The sequence below is a fragment of the Numida meleagris genome, chromosome 1 (genome assembly GCF_002078875.1).
Source record: "Numida meleagris isolate 19003 breed g44 Domestic line chromosome 1, NumMel1.0, whole genome shotgun sequence".
Lineage (NCBI taxonomy): Eukaryota > Metazoa > Chordata > Aves > Galliformes > Numididae > Numida > Numida meleagris.
Genome location: NC_034409.1, coordinates 30,841,508 through 30,853,576, shown reverse-complemented (window position 1 = coordinate 30,853,576; position 12,069 = coordinate 30,841,508). Strand labels below are relative to the sequence as shown.

The window sequence follows — 12,069 nt, the reverse complement described above, 5'->3', positions numbered from 1 at the left end:
CCACTTTGATTTGAATGCATACTGGGAAATACAATTCAATAACTCCTTTATTTTTTTCCTGTGGATGAAACTGAAACCATTCTCAACTCAATTTCAGTGAATTTTGTCAGATTATTAGTGTAATCTCTTATAATCTCTTATTTCAAAACTGTGATGGCTGTGTGCAGAATTGTTGCCCAAATGGACTAAGCAAGAGAGCTAAAATTGGAAAAACTACCACTGCAGCCTCTCAGAGAAGTACTGAAGGAGATGGCATGCTGTAGTCGCCCAGTTCCTGACTTATTCCTCACTGAACTGGTACCCATTAGTACACGTCAGCATACATTTGTATCAAAGGCAGGACAGCATCCTGTGTAAGGCAAGGAGCTTGAAACAGTAGTATTAAAATTACTCATCTTGAAATGATTTGCTTGCTTCATCCAGTTGAAGGAAATCGCTTCGGAAGATAACGATCAACTTTTCCTCATTTGAAAGGCTTTGGAGCTCAAAGTGGGAGCAGAAGGGATAGTTTTTGTTGTTTGTTTATTTTAATCAAACATTTATGGATACATTTGTTGAGAATAAAAATGGAAGGTATTTTATCCTACAGACAAAACCTTTTGGAGAACATTTTGGCTATCTAAGGACAGCTTCTTCTGTGTCAGATAGCCAAAAGAGATCATAGAACCATAGAATGGTTTGGGTTGGAAGTGACCTTTAAGATCGCCTAGTTCCAACCCCCTGCTAAAGGCAGGGACACCTCCCTCTAGACCAGGTTGCTCAAAGCCCCATCCAGCCTGGCCTGGAATGCTTCCAGGGAGGGGGCATCCACAACCTCACTGGGCAACCTGTTCCAGTATCTCACAGGTGGTCATGATAATCTCACCTGGCTTTCGTCATCGTGTATGTTATGGATGTCACTAATTATTGCTGCCTTTGAGATCCAAACGTTTTTGAGCTGCGTTGTGTATCTTCCAGAAAAGCATCCAGTTGTTACTTAATGTTTAACCTCTGAAGAATCATCTATGACTCCCCTTGTTACATAGTATTAATTGGGAGGTAAAGTTTAGATACAGTTGCAGCTAAGGAACTTGAAGTCCAAATGACAAAGATTCTATCATTAACCATACCGGTGATTAGATGAGTAGCCCACTGTGTGCACAGGGTGCCTTCTGAGTGCTCAGCTATGCTGTACCAGTCTTGCACAATATGTCTTTCTTTGCCTGTATTTTCCTGGGCTGGCTTTAAAGGAAAAAAGAGATTACAGAAAAATTCAGAAGTCATCTCATCCTTGTTACTGTAAGCTGCCTAGATCCCTACCCCAAGAGGACTCTTGAACATGCATAGTATGCCTTGTGTTATATGCTCTTCAGTACTGTGAAGAATTTATCCCCACCCCGCGATAGATATCCTAGAACTCACTCATACTCTGCCTGAAAGCTTTAGGGATGGGTGGACAAACCGCCTACACATGAAGATGAATTTACTTTCCAATTTTCCTATGGAAATCGTAGTCCTGCCCTGCTTGACTAGCTCCTGCCTGAAAGACTGGTAAGTGTTAGTGGGCCAGAGTCTTAGGAAATTATATTTGCTGGTGTCTGCCTACAGTGAAAGGCATGCAAGTATTTCCAAAATGTCATCAAAGAATCAAGTGGATGTACACGTGCTTCCCATTGCAGAGGAAATTGGTGTGTGGCATGGGAAATTTTTAGGTTTTCTCCATCTCACTTTTCATGGAAAGCAGTCTTCACAGCTGCTCATATTTTTTTTTCCCACAAGTCAATCAAAAGTCAGTGCTAGAAGCAACGTAGATTTATGGACAGAGGAGATGGGATTCGTAATCCTCCCAGTGAAATTCATTCAGCTGCTGATGTTATAAACATTGAATGGGAACTGCTGTCAAACCTTCCAGTTTATGTGCTGGGCAGGTTGTGACCTCACTGAGGCAAGGATCAAGCAAGGCTCATGCTGAATTGGTTTCACAGTTACAATGTGATAAGTCTTTTAAATTGAGCAAGTTCTGGTTTCACTACAGCCTGCTAAAACTTACACCACTTCCAGGCTCTCCATGTCTCTAACACCTCCTACCGGTATACCTATTCCAAAGCTAGAAGACAGTTTCAACACGCCAGATAGAGTATTCTTTACTTGAAAATGCTTACCAAGCTTTCTTCAAAACCCTAGGAATACACCTGTGAACTTTGTATAAAGGAATACAACGGTGAATTGTGTATAAAACAGTCTAATACAATTAGTTAAAGTGGACCTAGGCCATGACATATACAACCTTGATTACTCTCATTTTAAGCTGTTTAAAGGAGAAGTTTCCCTTTGGTCCATCCTATGGAATCTTGGTAAAGGAGAATGTGAACACAGAAGGTAAGAGCGATTTACAGAGGCAGTCTTTTCATGTTGTTTTCTTCAGTGTATGAACACAAGTTGTAAAAGAACAAAGCAAACCTGCAGGTGTTTTAAGTACATCATGACAGGCCCACTGCGGAGGTGTAGGGCACAGAATGCATCTGGCTTTATTTTGGAGAGATCTAACAGAGACTGATGGCATCTTACAATTAAAACCAGGAACATACTACTTTGAATTAAAAGATACAGCCCTGTGGGTGACCTTGCACCATGCTTATAGGATATCTGAGGTACTTCCTGTGCATGGCATTGGAAAGTATATGTGATTCACACCTGTAAAATGTTGTGAAGGACATTTATTGAGATCCCAGGGCTAGGCAGGATTTAGGTACCTCAAATTCTGAACTACAGTAGAAACCAAACTCTGTAGAGGTTCAAAATAACATGGATACTATTGCTTGCTGGGCACCTCTCTGGCTTGGCGACCTCTCAAAGCTAATGTAATGTAGAACATAAGAGAACATAAGAGGGAAAGGGAGGAAGGGCTGAACCTCAGCACTGCCTTTGTTAGCACAGCTCAGACTGTGGTGCTCTTGGGCTATAGTGCTGGAGCAGGGACGCTGCTGCACAGTGGAGCAACCTCAGGTCTCGGAGAGGCTTTTCTCACCTCACCTATTGGAGATTGTCCAGATGGGGATCCTGAATAGAGATCCTGAAAAGGTATTCTTGGGATCAGGCACTCCATTTCTCTGTTACCTAACCAAGAGGTGCTGATTTCCACTGCTGGCTCTTGGTCTTCTTTTATAAAGGAAATCATGACAGAGTGGCAGACAACAATTTGCTGACTACAGCCATGCCAGCATTCACACTTTGTCTGTACACTTAGAAGAATTAATAGAATTAAATGTATAGAATTAAATAATTTTCAAAAAATTATCTTGGTTTTACTAATTCTCTGCCAAAAGGAATTGTGAAGATCTTCCTAAGGGAGCAGGCTGCTTTAAGGCACAAAACTGCATTACTAACTTCAATGTCAGAGCAACAATGCAGTGGTCAAATGTCACTCCTTAGCTGCACTAATACATCACATTTGTTTTATCCTCTGTGATTTACTAGTACTGGGTTTTAAATGCCAGTTGCCATCACTGTAGCTGTACAGCTCCTCTGATGAATATATGTTCCACAGTCAAAAGCCTAACATAAATTAAGTCCATTCACTTGCTTCAGCACCCTCTACCAACAATACCATTACTGATCTTCACAGAAAAGAAAGGAAGACAAACCAATTTAAAACAAGTTAGCTGTAAATTCAGTGCCCAAAGAAAGGCACGGAGAGAAATTAGGGCCCAATTAACTTTAGACTTCATTTTGAACTATGAGGTGACCAAAAGGCCCCTGCAGAGAGAGGTTCACAACCTTAAGTGTACTAAGTTGCCACTGACTACAGATTTCTTCAACAACTGTTCTTCTAAGCGCTTGGTGACTGCTGCTGTGTAAAATAAGCCACGGTATTTCAGCTTGGGTCTGAGATACTCCCAATGCAGGCTTGCACATCAATTATTTGCTGGCCAGAAGACAGCACTCCTTGTTTTCCCATAGATACTGATTGCAACTGTAAGCAATAAAACTGGTTATGGTGGATGGGAACATCACACAGCAACAACTTGATAGTGAACCTCCAGCATTCACCCAAACATACAAACATCTAGTTTTTTATAAACATGCCACCCTTGAGGAATTCTTGAGATTTTCCAAGACATTTTGTCTTTGTATGTCAACATTTGAATGCGATATGAAGTAGCTTAAAGATAATGTAGATCCTTCGGAGAAGTCTGTTTCCATTTTTTTTTCTGCTTTGCTATCATACAGTTTTATATAAAAGTTAAACTATAACAAGTCTCTAAATTCTTTCACTTAATCTGTCATGCCAAACATCAGCACATTATCAGATTCAATCTAAATTTAAGATATATTATCAAAGTCCTTTAGCACATTATGAAAAAAAATAATCAGTCACCGAATGTGTCTATTATGTACTTCTACATCATCCTGAAAAAGTGGAAAAATTATCACTAGGAAACATTCTAATGTACAAGAGCAACTTCTAATAATTGAAAAAATTAAATGCGCTATTCAAAAAAAAAAAAACAAAAAAACCCCCAATATTCTGGGCATGGGCTGCAATATTTCACTTAATAAAGTCTGAAGAAGAGTGGAAATGTTTTAAATTCTTAAATTCGTTTAAGTGATGAGGAAGGTTAATCAAAACATACTGTTCCACCTACAGAAATTACACTGTGGCTTATTTGTAACATACATTGTTACATATCGAAGTATATGATCTAAGCAATTAACTGGATACAAATTCTGATTTTTTGATTTTCTATTAATTTGCAAAGTTGTGTCTCCTAAATTAGTATTTTCAGCTGTAAGTGCTGATACATTCTTCAGTGTAAAAGTGTTCAATTTTAGTGTACATTTTTACATTTTCACATATTTCTAACTAATTTCACTGCTGTCTTGAAGAGAAATCATGCAGAAGATAAAGTATTCCCCGGCGTAAAAAGCAAAAGCAACCATCACTGATACTTCTGCTTGAGGCATCTGTGGCCAGAGGGCAAAGCATGCCCCTTTCAGCCAGCTGTTCAATTGTTTTCTTGGTGAAAAGAGGAAGCAATACGTTGTTGGTGTTACAGGAAGACGTTCGTCTTACCAGCATGCCTCACTTCAGCCAAAGGCAAATCTTGAAATACAACACCACTTTGTGGCAGCGAGTTAGTATGAATGACTATAGACAATACTTGGGTGCATTGCTGCTTCTTCTGTGGTGCTTGCTTTATCATTTTCTCTGTTTTCATATTTCTCTACAGCGAGAATTTCTAGAGCTTTGCTCTCTGCAGTATGTAGGAATTTATTTTTAGGATCTGCACCACTTGCAAAATGTTTTCTGTGTGGCACCAAATGCAACCAATAGCATATGTTCCTAACAATGAAGGGACCTAGTAGCAATTGGAGTTCATTTTCCCAATCCTTGCCAAGTCATCTTGCACACTGGGAACCAAGAAGCCTCCTCTTTGTAGAGGCTGCGGTATACATGGCCCTGGGGCTTAGGTATGATGCCACTGCACCATTTCTCCAGGAGGTATGGAACCAACCAAAATCCACAGGTAATACTAGACTCCAGAGCATGGCCATTCTCTCCTGGGGAAATGGCCGGGTGCTGGGCACTGCAGTGCCTGCCAGGCCTCACCCTGCCCTTCCCGTGTCCCTGCCCTCACCCAGGTTGCTCGGGGCCTGGGCCCAGGGACCTGCCAGGCCCTCAGGGATGTGGCAGCAGTGTGACCGGTGCTCAGGGCGGCCTGGGAGTGGGATAGGACGTGGGGTACTGGGCCTTCAACCTGGGCAGCAGCTCAGAGGGCAGGGAAGGGAGGCCTTGGCCTGCAGATGTTGGAGAGATGGTGCCATCATCTCTCTGGCCAATCCCTTCTTCTCTTGGTGGTGTTGCTTCCTTAAAAAGGCCTAGTGACAGAAAACATAGTGTGCATACTCTAAGTGCCACTCATATCAAAGTAACAGGAGCTGTCATGCTCGTATCAAGCCCTCCATCTGCAGGACCTGCTCCCCACGGGTCTCTTCCATCAGCTTTGCTTTGGCTCAGTAAGCCTTCCTGTGTCTGCCACCATTTGTAGGACAGCTGTTGCTGATCTCCTGTGGGCAGTGTTCTCCTTGCTGGGAAGGAGTGAGGTTGCATCCCAACACTGTTTTTCCCTTTTATTTATGTACACTTCCACTATTTTGGCATTTCAGGTACAGGAATAATCCCTGCTGTGGCTGTGCTAGGTGACATTATACATGTACTGCGCTCACCCCTAGTTGCAGTATTTTTCATGGGCACTTCTCAAACTGATGCCTTAAGGGGGTTTGAGAGTGAAATCACTGAAAGCAAGACACAGAACTCACAAACTTTGTTCACGAGCAGATGATGCAACTAACAGAAATGAATGACAAAATTACTAATTGCTCCATTACTTTCTGGGACAGTGGATGCACAGAGGCACAGTTGTGGTGCCTCTCTGGTTCCGTCTGCTTGTCCAGAGGAGTCTTTTCTTTATTCTGACTATTTGGAGATATGCTTAGTTTCCAGAATTTCTTCAAAGGCTATGCATTTTTGCTATGCATTTGTGGCACCTTCCTGCCTAAGGAATTGCAGGTAGTAACTTCTTTGGGGCGGGAACTGTGTAGTCATTGCACTTCTAGCATACCTGGCCGAACAGGGACCAGATACGAATTGTGAGCACTCACAGCTTCTAACTGAGGAAATACGTCAGTATCTGGGTATCAACAGTTACTGAGATGTGACTGAAAATGTTGTTCCTCTGCTCTGCATATATGTTCCTTCAAAACATTTTCCCATTCTCTGAGTTTCTCAAGACCAAATCCAGCATCAATATGAAATAGTTATCAGCATTTTTCTCTCCATTCTTGGCAGCCTGAACTCCAGCAACTGTCAACAACCATCAGGATCAGAGGAGGCCAGAAAAGAGCATTCAGGGATGAAATAGTCAAGAAGCCTAAAGATAAATCCATGTTGATTATAAATGTCTATTTAAAGGGCTCATTTAGGATCTGAATGCAGAGAGGCTTTGTTCTATAAACAGCGGTTAGCACCACTCCACTGGTAGGGAAATGTGATTACTCTAAAATTTCTGTCAGCTTTCAGATTTTTATTCACTGTGAAGTTTGTCATCATTACTGTAAAATCCAAGCACTGGGTCAGGAAACACTATGGGAAAGACTCACTGCTGCATCAGCCATACCCAACTCTCACACTGAAATGGCGCTTAGACCAGAATTGAGCATTGCTTTCCATATGGAAACCTATACTATTTAGATATATTTGTACCAAGGTTTAACAAACTAACTTTCACTGTGTGTATGTTTAAATTGTGGCAAAGAAAGATATCACTTCATCTACTGCCAGAGTACTCCTTTTTGTCTGTACATGTTTACCCACATACACACATGATGCTTTATTTAATATTCCATCAGCACAGGATAACAGTCTCAAGTAACTGCCAGAGTTTCCAAACTTTTTCCTGGCAAAATTATTGTAAATAAATTATATATTTCTATCTAAATAAACAGCATGCTTAAAATCGCTTACTAAGAGATTATTACTTAACAACTGTTTTCTGGCATAGTCCTACATTTCAGAATTTTTAAGTAGCTTTGTACTTTATTGGAGTCTCTCCTGAAACAGTGAATAAAGTCAGAGTCACTCATCACGTTTGCTTCATTACTAATTGATAAGCCAGCAGCTTCAGATGATGCCATTCCATGTAATGAATTTCTGATAATGCCCATTGACTGCATCTGTATTGGAAACAGGAAATGAAGTACAATAAGTAGTTAAGTATGAACAAATCTTTAAAATACTAGTGCACAAGTCAAGAAAAGTATCACTGTATTGGGCTGTTCTACTCCAGCCCTTTCATGTACACATTGAAGATGGGTATAAAGCTCTTTACAGAGAAACAACACTGCCTTTTTTTCCTAACAGTGCCCACACCTAAGACTAGCTTGAAATGATGTAACTGACCAGTAATGCAGGAATTACAAGGACTACAGAACCTAAATTTAAGCAGAAATCACTGTTTGCTGATGGTTGTTTCCTCAAATACAGTAAATCAGTCTTTAGACTTGCAGTCATTTACTTTAGTGAGTTTTATCCACAGAATCTGGTGGTGTGAACGTTTTCCAGGTCCTGTTTAAGCTGGTGGAATCTGGAGATTGTGATTGCCTCTCAGAGGTAGTAGCTTCACAGTATGAACCAAGGTTGGAATTAGTGTCTTATTACAAAGTAAAACAATCCACAAATAACACCCCCCCTCCCAAAACCAACCAACCAACCAACCAAAAACAACACAAAAAATGGATGGATGTGAATGCTGGATTGTGTTTGTATCGTTTGCTTCATTTTTTTTTAAATTATATTTCTACTGCATAATACGTCCATGGTACATAAGAGGTCAGAATGAGAATACACCACAAAACTTCAGAGTGTTTGTTTTTAGTAATTCTCCCAAAAGTAAAGGTAAATATATGAGAAGTGTGTAATTAGTTCAGAACTTGATGGCTTGTTTCAGTTAGAGTGAAGCAAACCTGGATCAAGCTGTTGAATACCTCTGAACTTTAAGGAGGCTTAAATCCAGACCTGGGGCTGCATTTGGAAGATGGATTTTGCCATTTGTAACTCTCAGAACCATCCTAATTAAAGCTGCATTTATACAGGGATGAATTTTTTATCATATTAAAACTTGTGTGTGCTCCCCACCTGTGCTCATAAAGATGAGAAATGACCCACTCATGCCAGACAGTAGTTTATTATACACTTTTTAGTTAAAATGAGCACCTTGCTACTGTAACCATTTCAGAGAATGGACATATAGCCCTTATTTGTCTACCAAAAATTCCAGATGAGTTTGGATGCGAATGCACAAGTAATATAAAGATCACAACTTCCAGCTAGTCATGAGAAGATAAAGACGAAAATAAAAAATTACACGCAATAATTTATAACCTAGTGATCAGAGTTCAGGAGGGAGTTTTGAAATGGCTTTGTGACTGGCATCTGACTTAACCTATGCCACTGCTGTCTTGAAGATCCAGCCTCAGGATCTGCTCCCTTAGGAAGAAGCTCACTGCAGCAGCCAGCAGCGATAGCTGAATTAGTTAAAAGTGAATCAGAATAAAACTGAAAACAAAAAATTCAAGTATTTGTGATGGTCAGCCCATATCTCCTCCATAACCAAGAAAAGTAAAGGCGTTGCTGGCTCATACATGAAAATGTAAGAAGTTCTACTCTTTGTGCTCACCTCTTTCTTTCACGTTTCTTATGACTAAAATGTTGATCTACACATTATGAACGTATACAATGTCGTCTACATGTCTGTCACTGCATAAAATAATTTGCATCCTTTGGCTGAAAAAATGCTGAGTTTATATAACAAAGACCACTATGTTTTGTTAGTATGGCATTTTGCGATCACTCATGGACACTAGGCAATGAAGACAGCTCTTATTTTACGAAAGAACTTCTCAGAGAGTTTGGAAGCATGAAGGAATTTGAACACGAGCTGCTGAGCTTAAGGCTGTTGCTGAATCAGAGCCTCTGTTGATAGGAAGGCTACAGCTCAAGTGAGAGTATGCATCAGCCCCAGAAGTCACTTGTGTCACATGTGTGGTGAAAAGAAGTTACACTACAAACCTTACCTTTTCTGTCACCTTCTCAACCCCGGTCTCCAGCTCATGTACCATGTTGCTGATTTGCTTTGCCTTGCTAAGGCTCTCACCAGGTAGCTCCTGAAGGTTCTCAATGTGCTGGTTAAAATGGGAAAGTGGCTCTTTCCAGGCTTGCAGAAGTTTCAGGATCAAGTAGGTCAGTTCTTCTCTCTTATAAATTAAAACATAAAGAATTTCTCAGTTTGCAGCAGCTCATAGGAACTCAGTCTCACAGTGGAATCTCTGCAGGGTTAATAGTTATGTCGGCAATTCAGTAGTTTGCAAATACACAGGGGCCATTCTGCCTCCAGTTGTTTGTGGAGATACAAGAAACAAAAATTTGTATCTGCCTTCTTTTCAGCTTTCTTAGACTCCTACGTTCTGCGGGGCAGCATTAGCAAAATGGTGGCACTCCTGTCCAAGTTAACAGGAACTGAAAAGTTTCAGGAACTCTTCCTGGGTATCTCACAAGCCCAAGATGCTCCAACCAGACACCCATTCTGCAATATCTGCACTTCAGCATGGAGCTGCATTGCCTTGCACCTCACATAGGTTCTAGATACATCATTAAAGGTGTGCTGCAGACGTGCTTCCCAGGAAAGCGCCTGGTGCTCAGGGTGGATGATTCTCTAACAGAAATCCGGCGGCCTTATGAGCTCTCCAGTGACCTCAGCTCAGAAGTGATACTGCAGGCTCACAGCATGAGGCAGGGCCGCATTTCCAATTTCCAGGGGAGCTGAGCTCTGGGGGAGAGTGTCCATGTCACAGCGGAACAAGGTGCTGACACATGCCTCACTCCGTCTCCTCCTGCAGGAGAAAGCCTCTCCTGCTGCCATACCCTCAGCTTCCTCAACTTCTATCTAAGGAAACTCCTCCTGACTTTCTTTGAAGAACGATTTTTTCTCTTTGCCATTATGTGTCTAAAACAATTGGCTGTTTTCCCCCTCACCTATCGATTCAGAGATAACAGCGGTTAGACCTTTCTCCCCATTGCTTTTTACACTTCACAGTGGCACTGATCAATCTAACACACATCACAGTCACAGCTTTCTAAGTTTCTCTTCCACAGACAGCCACAGACAGCAAGCAAAGGGACACCAGTCATTTGAATGAAGTACCACTGCAGTGCCTCCATTGGAACTAGTAAATACAAAATAATGCACGTAACCATAGACATATATGCCAATGTATGCATCTTTTTCGATAGGATGGAATAATGATGAGCATGCCCGCCCCGCACACCGGTGTGCCTTACCGGGATTTTCTGGGCGTACTCTTTTCCGTTGGGGGTCAGCATGGTGGCAGTGTGGCACTTCCTCGCGGGCCTGCCCAGCTCGTTGTCACGAGGCGTCAAGTATTTTTCCTGCGGGGGAAGAAAATCTCAAAAAGCCCCCGGGCCCACCCCGGCCCTCCGCCCGGCGCCGGGCCGGCCCGGCACTCACCAGCTCGGTGGACAGGCTGTGGATCCTGCCCGAGTGCCGGATCACGCGGTCGAAGAGGTCGGCCACGCTGAGGAGGCGGCAGCCCGCGTCCCCCGGGGGGCACATGGCCGGGGGGGCCGCCGCCCGCACCAGCAGCCACAGCAGCGCCAGCGCCGCGCCGGGACCTGCGGGGAGCGGGGCGTCGGGGGGCACAGACCCTCAGTTCCGTCCGCTCCATCCTGTCCCGTCCCGTCCCGTCCCGTCCCGTCCCGTCCCCTCCGTCCCATTCCGTCCCGTCCCCACCTGCCCGCCCCGCCGGCCGGCCCAGGGCCATGGTACCACGGAACCCTCCGCCCAGCGCGGAGCGGAGCGGCCCCGCCGCCCCTATATACGCGGTGGGGTGTGCGCGGCGGGGGGGCCGCTCCTGGCGGGGCCCTCCCTGACGTGCGTAGCCCGCGGCCGTTGTGCGGCATTATTGCCCGAACCGACTGAGCTGGAGAGCTATAATTGGAAGAACTGCCACTGCAGCCTCTCTCAAAGAAGCACATGCGGCAATTGTCTTATTCCGGGACATATTCCTCTTTATACTGGTGCCAATAAGTGCACATCAGCATACATCTGTATCAAAGGCAGGACAGCATTCTGTGTGAGGCAAGGAGCCTGGAATAGGATTGACTGCTCAACTTGAAATGATTCGCCTGCTTCACCCACTTTAAAGAAATCACTCTGGGAATATAAGGATCAATTTTTGTTCATTTGAAAGGCTTTGGAGCTCAAAATGAGAGCAGTAAGGTCTTTCCTTCCTTCCCTTCTTTTCCTTCTTTTCTTTCTTTCCTTATTTCCTTCCTTTCCTTCCTTTTTTTACCTATTGTACACTTAAGGATGTATTTGTTGAGAATAGAAATAGAAGATATTTTATCCTCCAGATAAAACCTTTTGCAGAACATTTTGGCTTTCTAAGGGCAATTTCTTCTGTGTCAGACTGACAAATTTTATAGCTGAAAGAAATGGTTATGATAATCTCATC

At 42.9% G+C, this 12,069-nt stretch overlaps 1 protein-coding gene across 1 annotated transcript; it reads right to left on the bottom strand.

Annotated features, from left to right (window-relative positions):
* Positions 6,961-11,376, bottom strand: LOC110392634 (prolactin-like). The gene is made up of 5 exons (XM_021384904.1): positions 11,346-11,376; positions 11,064-11,260; positions 10,877-10,984; positions 9,613-9,792; positions 6,961-7,713 (listed from the first exon to the last, which is right to left on the bottom strand). Exons 1-5 carry the CDS (start codon positions 11,374-11,376, stop codon positions 7,519-7,521), a joined length of 711 nt encoding a protein of 236 aa, XP_021240579.1. The 3' UTR covers positions 6,961-7,518.